At 38.8% G+C, this 20,394-nt stretch overlaps 1 protein-coding gene across 2 annotated transcripts in view; it reads right to left on the bottom strand.

The window, feature by feature from the left end:
- The window catches only part of ATP2C1 (ATPase secretory pathway Ca2+ transporting 1), a 59,936-nt gene that overhangs the window by 22,807 nt on the left and 16,735 nt on the right, over nt 1–20,394 (bottom strand). Inside the window, exons 1-5 of one of the 2 annotated variants that reach the window (XM_026045513.1) lie at nt 20,015–20,126; nt 5,838–5,948; nt 4,781–4,897; nt 3,069–3,158; nt 350–385 (exon numbers count right to left, since the gene is read on the bottom strand). In XM_026045513.1, coding sequence (XP_025901298.1) covers nt 350–385; nt 3,069–3,158; nt 4,781–4,897; nt 5,838–5,948; nt 20,015–20,020 — 360 coding nt within the window. In that variant the 5' untranslated portion in view covers nt 20,021–20,126. Of the gene's footprint in view, nt 1–349; nt 386–3,068; nt 3,159–4,780; nt 4,898–5,837; nt 5,949–20,014; nt 20,127–20,394 lie in introns of those variants that run through there. The other variant, XM_026045511.1, reaches the window with a different exon arrangement.

Here is a 20,394-nt window from a genome sequence, read left to right as displayed (position 1 = left end):
AAAGAACTTTTTTGTTGTGTTTTCATACGTAATTGTAGTCAGAACCACATTTTCAAAATCCATTTTCTGTGAAATGAAATATTAATAGTAGTTCAACACAGTTTAATCTGAGTGGCCTATGCAAGCACTCTTTTATGGCTGACTATAATAGTTGTACGGATGCATAAATGTCACTGTAGCTAAAGCAGCACAAATCACACGCTTTAGACAAGGCAAAAGGCTTGGATCAAAGCACAGAGCACTAACCATTCACAGCTGCACAATGCATCAGGACAATTACTGCAGTCTTTTATTTAATAAAAGAGTTCATATAAAAGCACTAATCTTGTTTGGACAACAGATGTCTTACCTGAACAAAGGCAACCGTAACAACAATGAGTATTGCCTGCAAGAAAACAAAAGCAGGTAAGATAAAAGAATACCAAATGGCCATTAAAGTGATCCTATTTGCTTTTGCTTAATCTTATTTGTTAGTTTAAGTTAACTATATGGTTTGGGGAACATGTTTTCTCATTTTCATAGATCACTGGATATCTTCCTCAAGTATTTAAAAAAGGAAAAATCTTTTTCCATGCGTACTAGCAACATCCAAGAGACTCAAAAAATGATTTTACTAAAAATAAATTTCCTAACTACATAACTGATGTTGAAGAAAAAGTTTCACTGATCAGGAAATAAACTCCATTCTGCATTTCTAAAAGATTAGCAAAGCAGAGCAGCAGAGCTCTGTAACCAAAATAAAAGCACTGGTCTCAGGGAAGTATAAAAGTGTGAATACAAAAATACTAAAAGAAACAACAACTAAATGAAACAACAACAATAAAGCACAAGGGTTAAAGAAGTGACGTGATAACTGTTACCAATCATCGCAAACATGGGTTCATTCAAATAACCAGACTCAGAGGGGCTAAGAAAAGGGCCCACCAAGTCTAGAAATAGGGTGTGAGATAAAGAACAGGACCAGAGCCATAAGACATGCACATAAGGAAAAGAAAAGCACAAGGCATCTCTGTTCAAAACTCCAGACTGTGACAAGACACTGAGGCAGAAGACCCCAAACAAAAAAAGTTGTAAAAAAAAAAAAAAAAAAAAACACACACAAAAAAAAGGCACATCAGTTCCTCACTGCACTTTAAGGAGGCAAGAAATGAATTAGGACTGCAGAGCGAGCCTGCACTTTGCCCCTCCCGGGCACACACACTTCAACCTAAACATGGGGCTAGCGAGCCTATGATATGACAGGGAGTGAATAACAAAATCTATCAGGGAATTAATACGATCAATATCAATTTTTCTTTAAAGAATCATCTTCCTCTTCTACATGGTCTCAGATTGAGCAGTTACACTCATTTCTTAGAGATGCAGACAACCATACATTAAAAGGAAAAAATCCATTAGAGAAGCCTTTAAGGCACATAATGTCATTATTTAAAAATCACCACAATACGACCATTTTGCAAGAGAAAACTTTCTTTTGCAAAACTCTTAAATAATTCTCCCAGAGGCCTCAACCAACGAGTCTATCTTGATCACGCCACTAACATCAGCCTTCTCAAATGAATGAGTTAACAACCATTCCGTTTCCATCCTTCCACAGCCTATTTTCACCACGGCTACACAAACATTACTCTCGGAGAGAAGGTCACCTTCCACAGCTCCCCCTGCTTGCCACGGCCAGGTATCCTAGCCTCCTATCAGCCTCGGAGTTAGTGTGCACATGCAGTCGTTCCCCTCAAGAAACAAGTATCCCCCCACAAAGGGAAAGGATGTATGATTTTTAACCTGCATCCGTTTTGTAGTCTAGTTCATCACATGGCTTTACAACGTGTTTGTATTAGAATTAAAAGGATAAAAGAAGTCACTTAAAAGAAATGCTGCCAAAAGAATATCTACGTCCTTAATCTTCAACAATATATTAGTTTTATCGCGAAGGCTCTGCGCACAAAAACACAGTCACAGGAAAGTTGCTCTGTCGGGGAAAGGAAACAAAATCTCACTACAGGACTAAATAAGGGCTTAACCATTAGACAGACACAGGAAAACAAGAACAACCACACACACACAAACTTTAACTCAATTGCACTTATTCTCTATATTTTTGGACACTGAAGATCACAAGACTATTACAGTACGCTTCTTAAATGTGGCACAACACAGAGAAATGGTGCTTCTCTGATACTGCCTCTCCACCGCCTTGTTCAAGAGGGATAAGGAACAGCACTAACCAAGGAGGAAACCAAACAGGAAATATTTAACTTTAAGCCATAGCAAAAACAAAATACATTTCTCAATGCAACAGAATATCTTGAACGCTGAAACCATGCCATTTTTAATTTGATTATTAGAGAAATCACAAGGTGTATCCAGAGGAAGACAACATTTCTAAAGGGAGGACAGGTGCAAACACCAGTTACCTTAACTACAGAAGCAAAACTCCACAGCATACACAGCGAGGTGGTCGGCCAAGAAAAAAACCAGCTCGATTACATTCCTTAACCCTCCAAAGGCCAAAGGGATTACTTGCATAAACATCTCCTATACTAACAGCATCGTTTGAATTAACAAACACTTAGTAGGGTTTTATTTGCTCACTAGCTTTACATGCCATTTAACCATAAATTCCTACAAAATCCATTATTTCAGGTCCTGCCTTCTGCAGAGAGACTTCATTTTCTTCATCATAATTAAAAGGGCTAGATCTTTAAAAGAACTTACTTTGGTCACAATTTTAATTTAAACCACAATCTACAATAAAAATTACAGGACACCAAAATTGTTTTTCATAACAAGCTGCTGTTTCCACCATCAATCAATGAGTAAATACACAAAACGCAGCCAGATAACTGTTAGTTGATATAGTATTTATTTTGATACGTATTATTACCAGAGAAGCGCAAACAAAATCCAGCCATATGCTTAGCTGCTGATTGAATGCCTGCATGTAATCAACCTCATAAATTAAAGCTGAATGATTCCACCCTCCATCAGCATTCACAGAATGTCAAAGGCACGTGTGGGCATCCATTTGCAAGTAGTACTCTTAAAGAAGATAAATTTGAGTTCCTTACCACAGTGATACTGACAGCATCATCAAACTGATGCATTAAAACACTGATGACTGCAGATGCCAGGAGAAGCATAATAAGGGGATTTTTAAACTGGAAAGAAACAGAAGAGTAATTCAGCAAGATTTGGACAGAATGACCATTTTACATCTCCTTCAAAGCACTTTTGATCGGTTGTGTTTGAGAGGTTCCATTCTAAAATTAAAATATGAGCCATCAATACAAAAAGAAATCGGACTCTGTACAGTTATTTCTCAGATTTCACTTCAGCAAGCTTGCTTTTTAAAAACATTAAAGACGCTGAATAAACCATATTCAATATATCAGGAGAGAACCGTTTCTTACATTTCTTGATTTATATTCTCCCAAGGTGAAAAAATATTAAATTTTCCTGTACTTGCTTGTACTGCATTTCAACTTAAAAAGATATCAAGAATGTCCTTGAGATAAGAGGCAGATCTTGTTCACAGCAACTTATCACTATAAAGGCAGCAATAGGTTTCATAACTTTCAATTCTCATTACCTTGTACTTTTTTTTTTTTGTGGCCCTCCCTCTCCAGCTCCCACCCCCAGAATACATGCCTTCCTGTTAGATCATACATTTACTCTGTTATCCTTAAAAGTCTACAGAATCTTGCCTTTACATGACAGTTGGTTGCCAACACTCCATTTTTAATAAAAAAAAAAGAAAAACTTAAAAAAAGAACAATCCCGCTAAAAGGACATTCTATGAGCACAATGATGAGCACATCGATAGCAAATACATCTCTTAAGAAACCCTCTTGAAATAGGCTTGGATAACCTATTTTAGAAATGTTCTGATGCAGTTGACTAATTGACACTACCCATGGAAAAATAAAAGCATTCATGTCAGAAGACAGCTAATATGCACTGATGCTCCCACTCCTGTCATCAGCAGAGCGCTCAATATATCTCCACAGTCACTTCCTGCAAAACTGTTTCTCTCCAGAATTAGCCATGTATTACTTCAGGGCTTAATTTAGAACTTCATTGTACTGCTGCTCAGACAAGAGAAGTTACAACAACTATTGACCAAAATGTTTAACAGAAGTCAATTAAAATACAGAACACCTGTGTGAAATTTGCCATACTTGCTACAGCAGACTCAGGAAAGAAGTTGCATTTCCCCGTCATTCAGGAAAGCTGCCCTGGCTCCATATACAGCAAGCCAAGCACAACTGAAAAAACATTAACATTTGTGTTTTGCCAGTTGAGCTTCACACCACAATCAGGGCTGACCCTATCCCCACCACCACTTCAAAGGCAGTGCATTTACTTTTTAAAAAAATTCCATTCATCTATCAAGGTAATTGAGGTAATTGCATTTTAAGGTCCAGTTAAACACACACCAACATTCAGTCGTACACATTTATGACTGACCACAGAAGGCTAGTCAAGATCAAGCCTACAGGAAACTTTTTTCTGCTTCTCTTGCCCTTGCACGAGTTGTGAATACATAGGACAAATCATGTAATTAAAAACATGACATAAATCTAAATAAAAGCTTTTTCAATATGAAATTTGTATCTAATTTACCTAAGACAGAACTTATCTTTTCACTAGAGTTTACCCACTTTGTTATCAGACTATGTTCATGCACATGAAAATTAACACAGAAGAAAACGTTAAACATATTAACATATTAGAGAGGCATTGTACTAAAACAAAAAGAAGAAACGATGAAAATCCTCACCTGGGAAATATATTTTTTCCACAGTGGTTCATCTTCACTAATATCAAATTCATTCCATCCATGGAATGCCCGTCTATGGCAAACTTCACAGTTTTTTAAGCCATTCTGAAGATTAGCCTATTAAAATAGGCAAAGAATAGTCAGTGATAATACTGGTAAGCTGCATTTCATATGCAATTCCAACACCAAAATATATGGCCTTAGATTATGAAAATGTGGCCAAGATCAGAAAGATAAGGGTGGTACTAATGCATGGGTGAAAATAAAATCTAGCTAATGACTATTTTAAGTTTGCCAGTAAATGACAGACTCAAAAAAAAAAAAAAAAAAAAAAAAAAAAAAAAAGAGAGAGAGAGAGAGAGAAAAATCATAGAAGCAGCTCTGCAGAAGCAGATACTGTTTCACTGCTCTAAATGACTGCTGGTCTCCCCTGCAGAAAGCTCTTCAGTGAGTCAAAATGTAGGCAGAGTTTAGGCTCCTGAGGAGTGTGTCAGCGGTTCTGTTACTCGGCCACATGAAAGCAGCAGCCTCAAAGTCTTGGGTTGTCATTTACCATTTATAAATGAGCATCTATCACAGTGTATTTCTCTGGTATTCAAGCACATAGAGAACAACAATAAGGACCATCTATCTGGGAAATTAACATAGATTCAAGCGTTAGGATTAAGAAAGCTACCCATCAACACATCTACTGCCCCCCACTCAATATGTCAAAATATACAAAGAATGCACAGAAAAGTGGAGGAAATAGCTATGAAAATCAGGAAAAAGCTTATAGGAAGAACTGACTCTTAAGAGCTTTATTGACCAAAAGCAATTTTCAAAACATAGAGAAAGCCAAACATTTTCAAGTCAAATTATACTCCTACAAAATACCCAATTTTCTCAAAATCATTAGAGCATTTCAAGTAATAACAGGCATTTTGAAGTAGCCAGTGGTTAGTATCAAGCATGATGACAATGCACCAGCTTCTAATGACAGGGCTTGCCCTAGAGAAACATCATAGGCCATTTGGTAACGTAAGTGCAGCCAAGTAAGAGCTGCAAGATCACTTACTTGCAAAATGCTTGCAACTTCATCAACTGGCAATTCACTTGCTTTCTTTGAAGACAGTACAGGAATCATTGTCTCATTGTCACCATCAGGGATTTGTTCAAGACGTGCAACCTACGAAACAAAACCAAAGTTCTTAAGGAAAGGAACCACAAACTTATCCACCTAGATACCTACAACACCTAAATTGATGCAGTATTAACACGATTAAAATATATTTTTCAGTAGTAACTTGCATTGTTTTCAGCATATTTGGTCTAGATATGTAACTTTCTGCAAAGACATGTAAAGTGATGGTCTAACATTATCGTAATCTCTGATATCCTAACGCTTACATATATACATAATCCTGCAGCTCATTCCTATTAATATCCAGTGAGAAAATAATTGCTCATAATAAATCACTCCCTGCTTCTCTACTTTCTCACCAAGTTCCAGTTTAAGCACATCCAGTCCTTTTTGGCAGAGAAAAGAGAAACAACCTTAGGAAGAGCACAGAAATAAGCAAAATCAAAATTTGACTACAGTTCAAAAGTTTCAAGTCAGCACCAAAAATAAATATTTTCTTGTAATTTTAAGAAAGCAATTTTTTTGTCAACTGCAGAACAGCGTATTAGGGAAAAAACATCAGTAGCAGAGTTCAGCAACACTTAATGAAACTCAAGAAGTTTTTGCTAATGAACTATGGGAAGCTGAAATGATGCTTCTCCTCCTCCTCCTCCTCCTCTACCCTCTCAGCAATTTACTGTACCACACCCACAATTAATAATTCAGATCTTGCTTATCCTGTTGCTTTTTTCCCTTTTATTATCTGGAAAACATTTAAAAAGCAAACTTATATACCACACGCAAACATTTTACCACTACCCTCGCACAGAATTTGAAAAGCTTTTCTTATGATTTTACATAAGACCACAGTGGTTTTGAATCTCTTTTTACAGATGTTGAGACCTAAATAAGCACTTTGCAATGGCAACCATGTGTTTTAGGATTTCAGCATTCTTATCCCCTAAACAAAGGCGTGATGACCTGTTTCATACTGCATGCTGTTTCTTGTGCTCAGATAAAATAGCTTAGATTAATCCTACTCAGTATTTGCTCTTCTAGCTGCTTACCTAAATACGTGAAGCCTTAAGCCTGCAGGCCCAAAAGAAAAACAAACCCAGGTGCAAGCGCTATAGTTAGAACCCGCGTGCTCTCTTTTAAGAGAAACTTATCTGGCAACTCTCTGCAGAGCCTGGCACTGGCCACGTCATTCCTGAGGCGACACAGCAAAACCCCGGGACCTGTGGCCTTTAGTGGAGTTCAAGGAGAGCAGGTCAGAGGCTGAGGGGAGAGGCTGGCTACACAGGGCACAGACCCGGGCTCCTGGAGGCGGGCAGCAGGCAGCACTGCCCCTTCACGGGGCACTTGCTGACCTGCAGGCACGGGCAGGGCCTGGCCAGGTGGCATCTAGCAAGGGGCGACCCCGGCCGTGCTCTTGGTTTTGTGGCTCGTAACTCACACTCCCCACGCGGCTCTTGGTTTTGTTCTTGAGGGACGAACACACAAGCCAAGACCAGAGCTGGAGAGCGTGCGGCAGCCACGGTACTAGAGCAAGAGAGCTGACTTCCCTAAGTACTGACGGAAACCTTATGTAGACACACCGATGCAAATATTATCTTAAACGAGATGGTAAATACATATTATTATATGCTACGAACATGCACAGTTAAAACATTATCTGGCAAGTTACCAATTCTAATACTTTCACATGGTACAAACAGAACAAGAAATTGGAACTACTATTTGGGACAAATATTTCAAACCTCAGTTCAAGAAAATATCAGAAATTTCTCTTTTTCAACATATACTCCAGTAAAGCCATTTTATGTATATTTAAATTATGTATAAATTTATGTATATTTAAATTAATTTAAAAGAAACTACTCACAACATAAGGGGGAAAAGAGTGTTAACATTCTATTCCTAATCAGAAAGCTCTTCTACTATGTCCCAAGACACTATAAATAAATGCTTTCTAGAAACATGAAAGCCAGGGAAGGGCAAGTGCCCCAACACCAACAATCTGCGACACTATTTTGGGCCACAGTGACTGACATTCACTCCCCGGACCACAGTTTCTCCCATAACACAACATCAACAGAATCCCCCTGCAGGATAAAATTATACTAATACCAACTTAAGCTGACCATAATAGTCTCAGAAGGAAGATATTTGGGTTAGGAAGAACACAGACGTCAGGACTCAATGCCTAAGTCACATTACTGAAAAAGACAGGACAACTTGCATAAATATACTGCAATTTATTAGCAACATTAACACCACAATTTAGCAACATTAACTTCATATAATCTTGAAATACATAACATATCCAGGTTTCCTGGACCATATACCTTCTCAAGCCAAACGTTTTCTCAAAACTTTACCACCATCACCCCCCCCTTCCTTTTGTAAAACACACTGCTGAACTACTAGCTCACATTACTTCAAGTTTCTCCTAAATCCTAGGTTTTGACTTTTATTGAAAATAGATGCCACATTTAGGTCGTTAGTTAACTGAACTCCAGAAGCTATGGCTGAAAGCCATTCAGCCTTAGTGCTCTTCCAAAACAAACCCATGATCACATGCTTTTAAGCCAAATCATTCTACGTTTTCAACAAAAACATTCTAAAGCTTAGAGCACTCCCAGCAGGAACAGGCACAAATAAACCAACAGCCATCATAAATTTATTTGCTGGAACCTAATCATAATAGCAAGTATTATGTATATATTAGCAAGTAATATGTATTGTTTTCACAGAGAAAACCAATTTCTTACTCAGTACAGTCAGCAGATCCGTAACACTGCTGTCGATCTGCACATTGGAGATCTGGACTTCTGCAACAACAGTCAACATATCTAGCAGAAGCTACCCCCAAAAGACGGTGTCCATGTTAAGAGTTAAATGATTAGAATATCTTTAAGTACCTTAGTACTTAATAGTGCTTTAGTACTTCGCTGTAGACAAAGTTCTTGTTCAGACTAAGAAACAATACTGGCCTAGACTCTACATCAAATCAATTTTCACAGTTTTTACTGTATCAGATATCAATTGTTTTGGAGTTACAACTGCAGCTTCCCGTTCTCTGCCTGCAGCTAAATCTACCAGGGAATGAAGCAGCAGGATGCTAACAGACCAAAAAAATATATATATAAAAAAAAAGCAGCTGTCTCAGCAGTGACTTTTCTTGGGTCATTTCCAACCTCTGCACCATTTTGAGGGCAAGAAACAAACTAATCATATGATCACAGCAGTATGACCAAAACATGTTTAAAGCAAAGGTCCAGAAGTTTTGCATTAATCGTCTTGGAAGAATTTAAGAGTTCATTCCTGTTTTCTCTGATAAAAAAAAAAAAAAAAGAACTCTCAGTTGCCTGAACAGTTAACACTAATGGAAGGAGTTTCTTCTTCTCCGTATGCTACAAGTCTCTGCCTACTTTTTCTAACATAAGCAAGAGCAAGGCCCAGCTTTGTGCCCTGCTCTGCCGTTTAACAGAAACCATTGTGCACAGGCCAGCCCAGCAGCAATAGCTCACTATCAGGAAGCAGGACTCACTGAGAGTAAGATACTCTTATGCTTTTTAAACCAATGGCAAATTTTAGCTGTAACTGCTTATTGAATGCAGACGGTGGAAGCTACGCTCACTGAGATGGTACCAAAGCAGGCTTTGCTATGACAGCACTCTAAAGCTTTAGAGCAAGTCTGTGACCAGAACACTTTGGCTAATTAACTGAAGCCTTTTAAACGTTGCACACTGTTATGCAATTGACCTACAAGTGCAAAACGCAAAGCTGGTGCAAAAATGGAAGAAGTAAAAACAAAAGGAATAGAGATTTAAATAACCAAGAAATTTGAGATAACTGCACAGAAAAAAAAATATCTTTTTTCCTTCCTCTCAAAACCTGCTTCAGAATCCTGAATTAGCAATGCATGTTAGCATTTGGGCCCGTAGTTTGCCCTCCCTCAGCAGCAGTGTCCCTGGCCAAGCAGAGGTTAGCAGAGCTAGCTGGTCGTCACTGTGGCATGAAGGCTGCAGAGGAGGTGGGCTGGCAGCACTGACCTGCAGGCTCTGCACGGCCTGTTCACCACATCTGTCACCGTCTTCTCAATCTTCCTGTCCATGAACAGCCTCATCATTGGTCTGTTCCCCACCACTTCCTTTGAAATTGAGCCACTTCCAAAACAGAGTACTACAGTATCTTTCAACTCATTCTCCTCCCCGCACCTTAAGATTCAGCTTTCATTTGTGATTTATCTTCCCAGGTTTCACAAGAAAAACATTATTTAGCTCCCTTAACGTTTCATGAGGAGTTCCCAGAGCTTGCAAATTTATGGGGCCACAGCCACCAGAGTTGCCAGCCCCACAAGACAGGGCAAGTGGTTGCTTTATTTAGCATTTCAATGGGCTGCAAAGCAAGCTCATTCTCACCCCACAGTTTTAAAATGCCAGTCTTCGGATTTTCTCTTCTCTGGAGACATTAAATCCTTCTTTACTTTCTTCTCACATTCTTTGATCATGACTACAACCTCCCAGTACCCAGGACTACTATTAACAGTTACGTGATCGTTCACTTTCAATCCAACGAATTATAGCTGTGCATTCCACAGGGCGAAACTACAGAGCACGGCCCCGGAGCAGGGGCGTTTCAAGCCCGCAGCACGCAGAGTAGCAACCTGCAAACAGAAGTCACGGGAATCCCCTTACAGCCAGGCTGGCGGCTGCATTTGTGGCAGCTGCAGAAAGCACATCCCTTATCTAGAGGATTAAAGAACAAAGCAACTACCTCTCAGGAATGCTCCAGGAAAGCAAAACAAGGAAACTATTTCAGGAATAGCTCCTCCTCATTCTTTTTCTGCATAGATAGGAAGCCAACCTACACAGGTAGGAGGAAGTAGATGCCCATATTTTAGGTGATATGCTCATGCCAAAAATCTTTTTCCCTAGATTTCCTTGGTATATTTTCCTTTAATGCTATGTGCCTTTTACCAATCTTGCTGCATCACTGGTGTCTTGGAAGTCTTTTTGTTTACATTTTCATGCCTTGTAAAAGATGGCAGGGCAATATACTCAACAGCAGAGTCTTTATGCTGCTGCCATTCCACCCTCCACCCAAAAAGATGCATTAGTGTTTAGTAGCGTAATATTAAAGGATATTTTACTGAATGCATAACAGACTGAAACTTATAAGCCTGCAACTTCCTTATTCACTGTATGATCACACCATGTGTAATTTATATGAAAACACTGAGAACACTCAGCTCCTATCTACGATTAAAGAGAAAACAGACATGTTCCTCCCCCAGCCCCAGCAATGAGAAGTGTGCTTATGTTTCTCTCTCCACATCAGTGAGACTGAGCACCAGGAAGAGAAGCCCCGTGCCCATCCCATGATAAAAGACAAGTACTCATCTCCTGCTGCCCGGGCTGCCAGGGCTGGGGCCTGGCTAGCGCTCTATGAGCGTAAAGGGGAGCTGGACGCCTGCACTTTCACAGCAGCTCCTGCCACGCGCGGGCTCTTGACTACAGAGCCAATCTTCACGGAAAGATCTCTGCCCAGGATGGCAGTAATCCCCTTCTCTTTCAGTTCCAAAATTGAAGGAGCAGTACAGTCTTTTAAGTGTTAGAATCTAGTGGCCAAGCATTTTGTAAATCTAGATCTTTAACCTTCTTATTGGCCATCTTCAAACTCAGCTTAAATGTGACATCATTAACACGTTTGTGACCCCAGGCAGTCACTTTCTAGAGCAACAACTTTTTAAATGTCCATTTCACCTAATTTTTGCTATCTTTGACTTGTAGCAAAAAAAAAAAAAAAAAAAGGCAATTTTTGCTTCATTTTTCTGGAAAATAAGACAGCCACAGTCATGGAACAACAACCAAGTGATAACAAGGCACAGCAAAAAGCGAGGTACAAAAAAAAGTATTGGGCAAGCACAATGGCTGTTATAGCTCCTACACCAAGTGCACAGGCAGACCCTATGGCAGGATGCCAAAAGGAGAAGCAGTGCAGAAAGGAGCAAGAGCCCTCAGACTGCCCTAGAAGACAGATTAGCCCCATGCTCATTACATTGTTATAACTTACTGTGCAATTTTGCTTCCTGAAATTGCTCCAGATCTTAGCAGGAACTAAGAGGATTTCACCAGTAATAGGTGTAGGTGCAAGTAGCTGGGAGCGGTTGGCACAGCTCTGTCTTTACACCAGTGCAACAAATACCATAAACGCAGATAAACTACAGTAATGTTTCTAGATGAAGTAAACTTCGAACTTTAAAAAGTCTTATTCTTAGCTTCTGAACTAACTTATCTGCATTTTAATGACAAGAATAAAATGGGAAGTTATATTTGGAAAGGTTTTATCCATGCTAACTATACTGACACAAATGTCTGCATTTTCCATATAATGATTCATAAGGAATGCATCAGGTGATACACTGATACCTTCCCTGTATTCCCAACTAGCAGATTCTCTAAAGTTGCCTCATCATAAAGTGGTAAATTCAGATACAAAAAATACTCAATTAGCTTTGACCAGTATTACTTGTGACTTTATGACAGTCGTGTAAAGTGCCAAAGCCATTTGCTCAGGATAGGAAATATGCTTTGAAGGTTTTGAAGCTACAGTGTAGTATCTTCATTTGATGAGACTCTTTTAGAAACATGCAATGGTTTTTCACTTTTGGAGAAACAGCTGCAGCAGCCCAGGTTCTAATACTCAATAAAAAAAATAAAATCTATTCCACAGTATTTTAGTTTGAACACTTTACCAGAAGTCTGCACATCAAAGGAGTTGCGCACAGAAGAATTCTGTTTCTAAAAATACTAGATGGGGGGAAAAAAAAAAAAAAAAAGGACACTAATTCATTATTAATGAGTTCTCCTTACAGAGCTGATTTCTGCCCTTGGAGGTTGCACAGTTTCAGCCCTTTGCTATTGTGCATTATTTCCACAGAAAGGGTGATATTCATTCCGGCACACACATTGCCCATTAACCAAGAAGAGATATAAATACCCAACTTATGAGAACAATTTGGTCACCAGACCTGTGAGCTTGAAAAATCTGTCTTTGATTCATTCGAGCATTTGGGAAGTGCTTAGGGCTTTCCCAGAGGTCACCCACTAAAGAGCAGCAGCACACTCCTGGAGACACAACAATTTTCCAGTTTTGCCAACTAGGAAACAGGAATCTAAATGCTGGCTACAACTACCAGCCCTGACTGTCTCCTTTTAAATTTGTCTAAATTTAGAAGTTATAAAATATTTAAGAGAGACTTAGCCCCATTTCCCATCTACTTCAGGCAATATATTAAAGTCTATCTCGACACATTTGTTCTACAACACTCCTTTTAACACTCAGCTTCACTCTATAGAAGTAAGTACTGAAAGCATCTTGATATTGCACTTCCCCTACAAACCTGTCTCAACAACCTGAAATGCATCTTTCTCTTTCAGGATGTTTCACAATGTTTTAATTAAAAAATAAGAAGGCGAGTCAGACATTCAGCTCAACTGAGGGTGCTGGCATACCAGTAATGCTGGGCAATTTTTCCATAATTGTAGCATCTGCTCTATGTGGTTCTTCTGCAAGCCTGATGACTGAGAGCTGCCTGCTCTGTAGCTGCAGAGGAAGCATTTTACACAAATAAAGATACCTTAACCAGATTGTAATACTGTAGATTCATTAAGGAGTAACGAGAACTCTGACTAAATCCCCCAAACCACCATCAGTCCAAATACTGCCCTACCTCCCGTTGTTAGCCCAACTGTGCATTATACAGCAGAATATTGAGAATGTAAAATGTAATCAAACTTTGATCTTAATCACCATAAAAGACTTACTATTTACAGCATTTCCACATACTCTGGAGGAAATACAATGATGAATTTAAAGGCTGATTGCTCAAAGCCTTGAGCTAGTAGCAAAAGAGTTACCAAGAATGCTTTGATTAACACACTGGAATGCTTTGACTGCTATGTATTGACCAAAACATTCAGCTTTAATACTTGGAGTTTCAGAGCAGCAAGAATCAGGGAAGAAAGAAAAAAAAAAGTCAGCCGTAATATTTTTTCATTACTCATAACTTATTCATCAGAAGAACAAAAAAAAAGTGAAGCACACACAGATAACCTATTAAAAATGCTGGTGTCTCTCTAAAGGGAAGTTTTATAAAACCAGCAATTTTCAATTCACAGATTCACACAATTTGAAACAGTCAATTCAGACACTCATCATCCAAGTGAGGGAGCACAGATGGCTGGATCTCACTTGACTCCAAACAATATAGACCTCCAGCTAAGTCCCAATTCATCTGAGGCATTTCAAAAGCTCAAGGCCAAAAGACTTTGAGTCTAAATATCAGTCATTTATCTTGCCAGGCTAACTTTCTAGAAGAGAAGATCTAAGCTAGAAATAAGATGACATGGCTCTCTTCCAACAGTCTATCTCATAACACTTAAAACATTGAGCTTTTCAAAATGAAGGGATTTACTTGAACAGCAAATACTAACAGAGAATTTCAGCATCCCCTAAGATCCTGGTTACACATCCATGATGCACGCAGAGCTTAGTTGCCATATAGTTGCATTAAGCAAACAAAACAAAACTTCAAAAAAGAATACTCCACACCACTTGTAGTTCAAATTTGTTTAAAACAATGCAGGAAGCTCCATATCCTAATACTTCACTCTATATACCCTTGACAACTCTACAATTAGTTCATAACGTGACAAAATGAAATTCTAAAAAAGTGAAGTGAAAACATAATCCTGAACGACTGGTTTAAAACAGTTCTCAGGACCAAGTTGGTGTCAGTTCTTTTTGAAATGCAAACATGACTCACTGCATAATTACTCCACTTATAGTAATAATTTTTCTTATAATTAGAATTGAAAAAGCAGCAAGTGTATTCACCAAGCTTTTTTTGTGAATTATGTATGGAGGGAAAAGTGCTGCAGAACATCCATGACTTAAAAATATTCTTAAGGCCTTTATAATTTAGATTTTGTAGTCAGCATCTGCTAACTCATTATCCATTTTATCCCTTCTAACGGTTTAGAATACAACATTTACAAAACAAATAGGTAGAAACATATGCCTGCCAAATTTATACCTTGACTACTTCATTTTTCTGTTTTCTACATTATAACTGTATCATTCTTTTCAGCTTCTACAGACCACACTGCTACTAGAAGTTTTATCATCCAGTGTCAACTGAATGTTACCTCAACTCTTCCATTGTCTCAGAAGTAGGTATTGCAGTTAGCAAGATTTACATATCTTGGACTGATTCCACTGTTGCAAAATCCCACTTTTGTCTATGGGTGAATCTATAATTCATGATATTATCACACCAACAAGAGTAACGCTTTTTTTCCCTCCCCTTAACCATCTCTTTCAAATGCATTTCAGTGCCTGTCCCATTTTCTGTACAAAGGGCAGTGCTAATCACAGAAGGCCTCACTCTAATGTACTGGTGCTGTGACCACATGAAGATCGAACCAAACTCAGGCTTTGCTTATGCTAAAAGAAACCTTTTGACCCTGCCCAAGGCTCCTGTTCTCACTATTTCTGGCACTTGCTGAACTGTCTACAAGGCAATTAATCCATTCATTAATTCAAGAAAAAAGAAAAAAAACATTCCAAAAGGGGGCTCAGGGAAAGAGAGACTGGACTAGCCTTCTGCCAAGCCAGAAAGTCACACAAATTCAGTGATCATGCCAGCCAACACAATATGTATGGCAGAGCTACTACTGTCAGTGAGGAGATTACAGGTCTTATGGAACTGTATCCAACGATGCCATTCTCACAACGCACTCGGTCTGTTCACCAAAAACAAACAAACAAAAAAAAGCAAGTGGAAAAATGTTTCTCTTTTAAAGAGAAGTTAAAGTTAGTTAAATTAGCTACCTAGAAAACTGAGCTTTCCTTGCGCCACTATTTTTATAACTCACTAAAAATGTATTACACAAGAAACACTACATATAGAGCTGTTAAACCACCAGCGAAATAACTCAACACAGCAAAATAATTAAAACAAACATTTTGTGAAGTCTGAACTCAAGCAGATTTCATGTTAATCAATTTCTACATAACTGCAGATTAACATCTCTGGCTTATCAGTAGGGAAACTAATAGGAAAGGAAAAAAACTATGTAGCATTCCATCCACTAATCAGACAACAGATGAGGAGGCAACACTGGTTGTTCGATTAAAAAGGCGATCTATATTTCTAATGTCAGACAAAAAAATCGCACTAGAGTAGCTGAAATAACTAGCAACAGACAGGGAACTACCTCTTAGAACTCGTCTTCACTGAACTCTCTTCAGATACAGTAGTTTAAAAAAAAAAAAATCTCTTTTTACATCCCATCCTTCAAGTTAAACAGAAAGGACATCATTTTTTTGTCCATGTAAGTGAAGTAGTGGTTCCAATTTTCTTATAGGAAGTCACAGATGGTAGCAAACAGCAATTGGGAACAATCCATGAACATGGAAATTCTTGTTTAATAGTTTAAGAAATTATCCAAAATTTAAAGGGAATGGGAACTGTTGTGACAATACCAAGGCTATTTCAGGATTTCCAACAGGCTTTTAACCAGAAATTTAATTCTGATTATTTTTAATATCACTTTCATGAACAACTGATGGTGCCACTTGAACAATTTATCTGTTTTCAAGCTGGTGCTTCCATAGGCACCTCTCCCTCACTTTGTTTTATTTGCAGTTGCATTTATCCAAACTCAGACCTTTCATCAGTGCTTACACCTGTCTAAGCCATGGGAGACTTAGTCCAAGCAGCTCACACTGCCCCAAAAGCCACGACCTATCCAACTGATTTTAACTTTGTCAGTTTTCCCACTAAGACTACTTTGATAATTTAAGAACACCCACAAAACTTGTCAGACATATAAACTGTACTTCAAGCCCATGGTGAAAGAGCCATATTTTTATTAGCTCAGGATTAATTGAAGAACCAGTGAACCTCCCTCCTCTCATCTCAAATCCATCAACTTCCAACTCTATATTCATCCAAATATCAAAACTATCCTGAAATTACCAAACAGTAATTTGGTTAATATGAGTGGGATTCCCTGAAGAGCAGCTTAAATTAACTTGGACTTACAAGCCATGAAAATTAAGTAGGATTTCTGTGATTCAGAATCACTATGTGATGTTTCTATAATTTACAGTAAATTTGACCTCAGTTTTTGTATCAGCCTTCTCTGTGATTCTGAGAAAAATCTGTTTTACAAGTGAGTGTTATTTTGACTTCTGTTAAGCCCTTTAGGGTCTCATAACAAATGATACCAAAGGCCTTGGTAATAAAGGAACACTCGTATTTAACAATTGCATTTATAATCATAGCCTGACCTTAGAGAAGCTCAAAGTTGATGCAATATAACTTTGTTTTTGCTGATGAAAAGGTAGAGGGCTCTATAAGACAACTTCTGCTGAACAAAGAACTTGCCATAATCTAAAAAATAGCAACTAAAGACAATTACAACCACTGAAAGGTATTTAAAACAGGCAAAATGCAGCAACATCTAAAGATAGGTCAAAAAAAAAATACAAGGCCTAGTTTTTACTCCAAGATATGTTTTACCCAAAACAAGAAATGCAACTTCTCTCAATTGCCCACAGCTTAAGAGAAAAAAGCTTCGTTTATGGAAAGAAGGCTAAATTCTCTTTCAGAACAAAAATGTAAACTATCATTCCTCTAAGTCAAACTTTTATTGAACTAAGTTCTTACGATGGGAAATCCTTTCTCTACCCTATTAACAAGGCAGGCAAATTTGGGAAAAATGTTTAATTAGCTAATTCATCAGCACAAGAGAAGGAAACCACTGACTTGGGAGAAAAGATTAGTTATCTTACTGTTTATGAAAATTGAATTAACAGAGGAAAAGGTCAGTTTTCCAACCCATGTTATCACTTCCTTTCCTTGAATACTGCTTCAAGTAGGGGGAAAAAAAATGCCATTCCTTTCTCAATATCCAAATTAAAGAAATCTTTTAAAGGCTATTTTGGAAATATAACAAAAACAAAAATTCTGTCTGTAGCTGCAATCTTTGTTCCACAGTTTACTTATCTCGTGGAAAAAAAAAAAATTAAGGACCATCACAAAAGACCTAGACAGTTCCCATGTGAAAGGTGTCAATGTCTAGCTGTCTCAAAATATCAAATGGATAGACAGACAGATGGAAACGACATCTACCACTCCCATAGAAAAGGGCTAAAAGAGACAACAGACAGTTATAAATAGGTTTGCCAGCACTCTCAATTATGAGATGGCAGGAAAGAGCGCAGAACAACTAACTCAAGTGAATGCCAAGATGCTAAGGGAACCAATTCAACCTTATTATCAACCTTCAGCAGACAGAAGTTTCACTTTCTTCCTACCATAGAAATTTACCCCATTTTGAAAACTCGCAGTAAAACATGGCAATTACTCTGCTTTTGAAATATGCATCCAATCACCTTTTGAAGTATTTTCCCATCTGGCAGTAACTTTAAAATATACAGCTTTATCTATCATATAAATGTCACTGGTTCTTAAATATAATTGGTTTATTTTATAAAAGACTCAAAAACATGATCTTTGAACTACTACCATTGAGGAGATGTCAGACAGACCATACTCCACCATATCTAACTTTAAGTTACATTTATGATATCACATTTATTTGTTAACAGAGCTAGAGGACTAAGTCTTCCTGGTTATCGATTTTGACACACAACTTTCTGTCAGATATTTTTATTTCCTAAGTGTACTGCTATTCAACAGCCTTCTATCCATTTTGCCTTTTCCTCTTCCTCGAGTGCTGCCCATTCAAGAACCCTTTATTTAAAATTCAACTGAAATGCAAATGCATGAACACCACTTCCTACCAGCTAACTGTGCTCCCAAATGGCATAACAACCCTCTAGAGGTGCTCCCAAGGGATAAAAATCCTTCTGGCAAGTTCCATGCTCTTTATTACAAAAGTTCTCTTGGAAGATTAATAGAATTAATAATCTTTTACCTAAAAAAAAAAAGTTAGAAAAAAATTAAATGACAAATTAAAGTAACCTCTGCAGTTTCCAATTGTTTTTGGACTTCACAACTATTATAGGTTTCTAGTCATGGAAGACAGGTGTCTTTCAAAGCAGAACACTATCCACTGTATAAAACAATTTTGTTCCTCCATCCCACTGTGGACTACTGCTCAATCCAGTCCCCTATTTGAGTCAAACTACTAAAGAAGGTCTTGTGTTTTGAAAGGGATGAGGGCAACAGAAGGGGCTCAGATGGGTCATGTTACAACATGTCACAAAGAAAAACCATCAGCCACTAAATAATCTACGTAGTCTATCCAAAGAATACTGACTGTGTCACTGAGAGGAATGGAAGGGGAAAAGAAGTCAACTGTTGTTTTATAAAATACATAATGGCAAGTATAATGAACTTCAGGAAAAATTTATTCAACACACAGATAAATGAAGGGAAGATGTGTGATGCTCATAGTCACTCTATCAACAAGGCAAGGGAGCTTTTAAGTTTCCTAGAACATTTCCTGAAGCCCAGCATGGAAAAACTGAATTAGCTTGCTGAACTAACGTCACTCCAGAGCTAGCCTAGAAAGAGAAAACACAACACAGGCAACCTCTCTCAGACTAAAGTGTTGACTTTATCTCTCAAATAGTACAACTGGAAACTTCTGTGCCACTTTGTAACTAAAAAGAAGACAACGGTGATGTTTAAAAAAACAGAATATGTGCTAAAAAAGATCTTAATGCAAAATGCAACTAAAGCTTTTCAGCTTAACTCTGAAAGGCTGGTTTTAATAAACCACATAATCTAAGCAAAGGAGGGAGTAATGTTCAGAAACACAGCTATATCAATAACACAAGAAGGGATATTCCAAACGCACACAGCACCTAAAATAAAACACCAAAAGCCCTGTTCAGCGGCACAAAAAAGGACAGCCCTGCAAGGCTCCTGGCACAAACCACAGCACGAAACCCACGAGATGAAGGCGCGAGGGGAACCCTGCACGCCCTGGAAGGCTAAAGCAGACGCAGGCACCGGTGGGAGTCGTCTCAAACCGCACGCAAAAATCCTCTCAGCTCCGAAGCGACTCCGGCGAGACCTTTACCTTCATTTTCCATCGAAACCGCGCTTGAGCCGACAGTTACTGAAGTCTTTAGCAGCGGCAGCGCTGGCGCAGGAACTGCAGGGCGAAGAGAGAGGCGCCCCAAGATGCCCGGCAATCACAGCGCTCCCTCTGCCCCCACCTGCAGCAACATCTGCAAGAGAAACCGGCGCTAAGGGAGGCACGAAGACAAAACAGAGAGGGGAGGTAAGATAATGACAGAAATGAAGTCACAGCAGCACCGGGCCGTGTAGGTATCCGCGGCGCCCCCGCTCCGTCTCCTCGCTCGCACGGGGAGCGGAGCCCGCGGGGCCGCCCGCGGCGGCCGCCGAGAAGCAGCGCTCACCCGGCAGCCCCGCTCCGGGCGCCCCCGCCGCCTCCCC

The sequence above is a fragment of the Nothoprocta perdicaria genome, unplaced genomic scaffold (assembly GCF_003342845.1).
Source record: "Nothoprocta perdicaria isolate Ctin4 unplaced genomic scaffold, notPer1 scaffold_40, whole genome shotgun sequence".
Classification (NCBI taxonomy): domain Eukaryota; kingdom Metazoa; phylum Chordata; class Aves; order Tinamiformes; family Tinamidae; genus Nothoprocta; species Nothoprocta perdicaria.
This window is presented reverse-complemented; position numbering and strand designations above follow the sequence as displayed.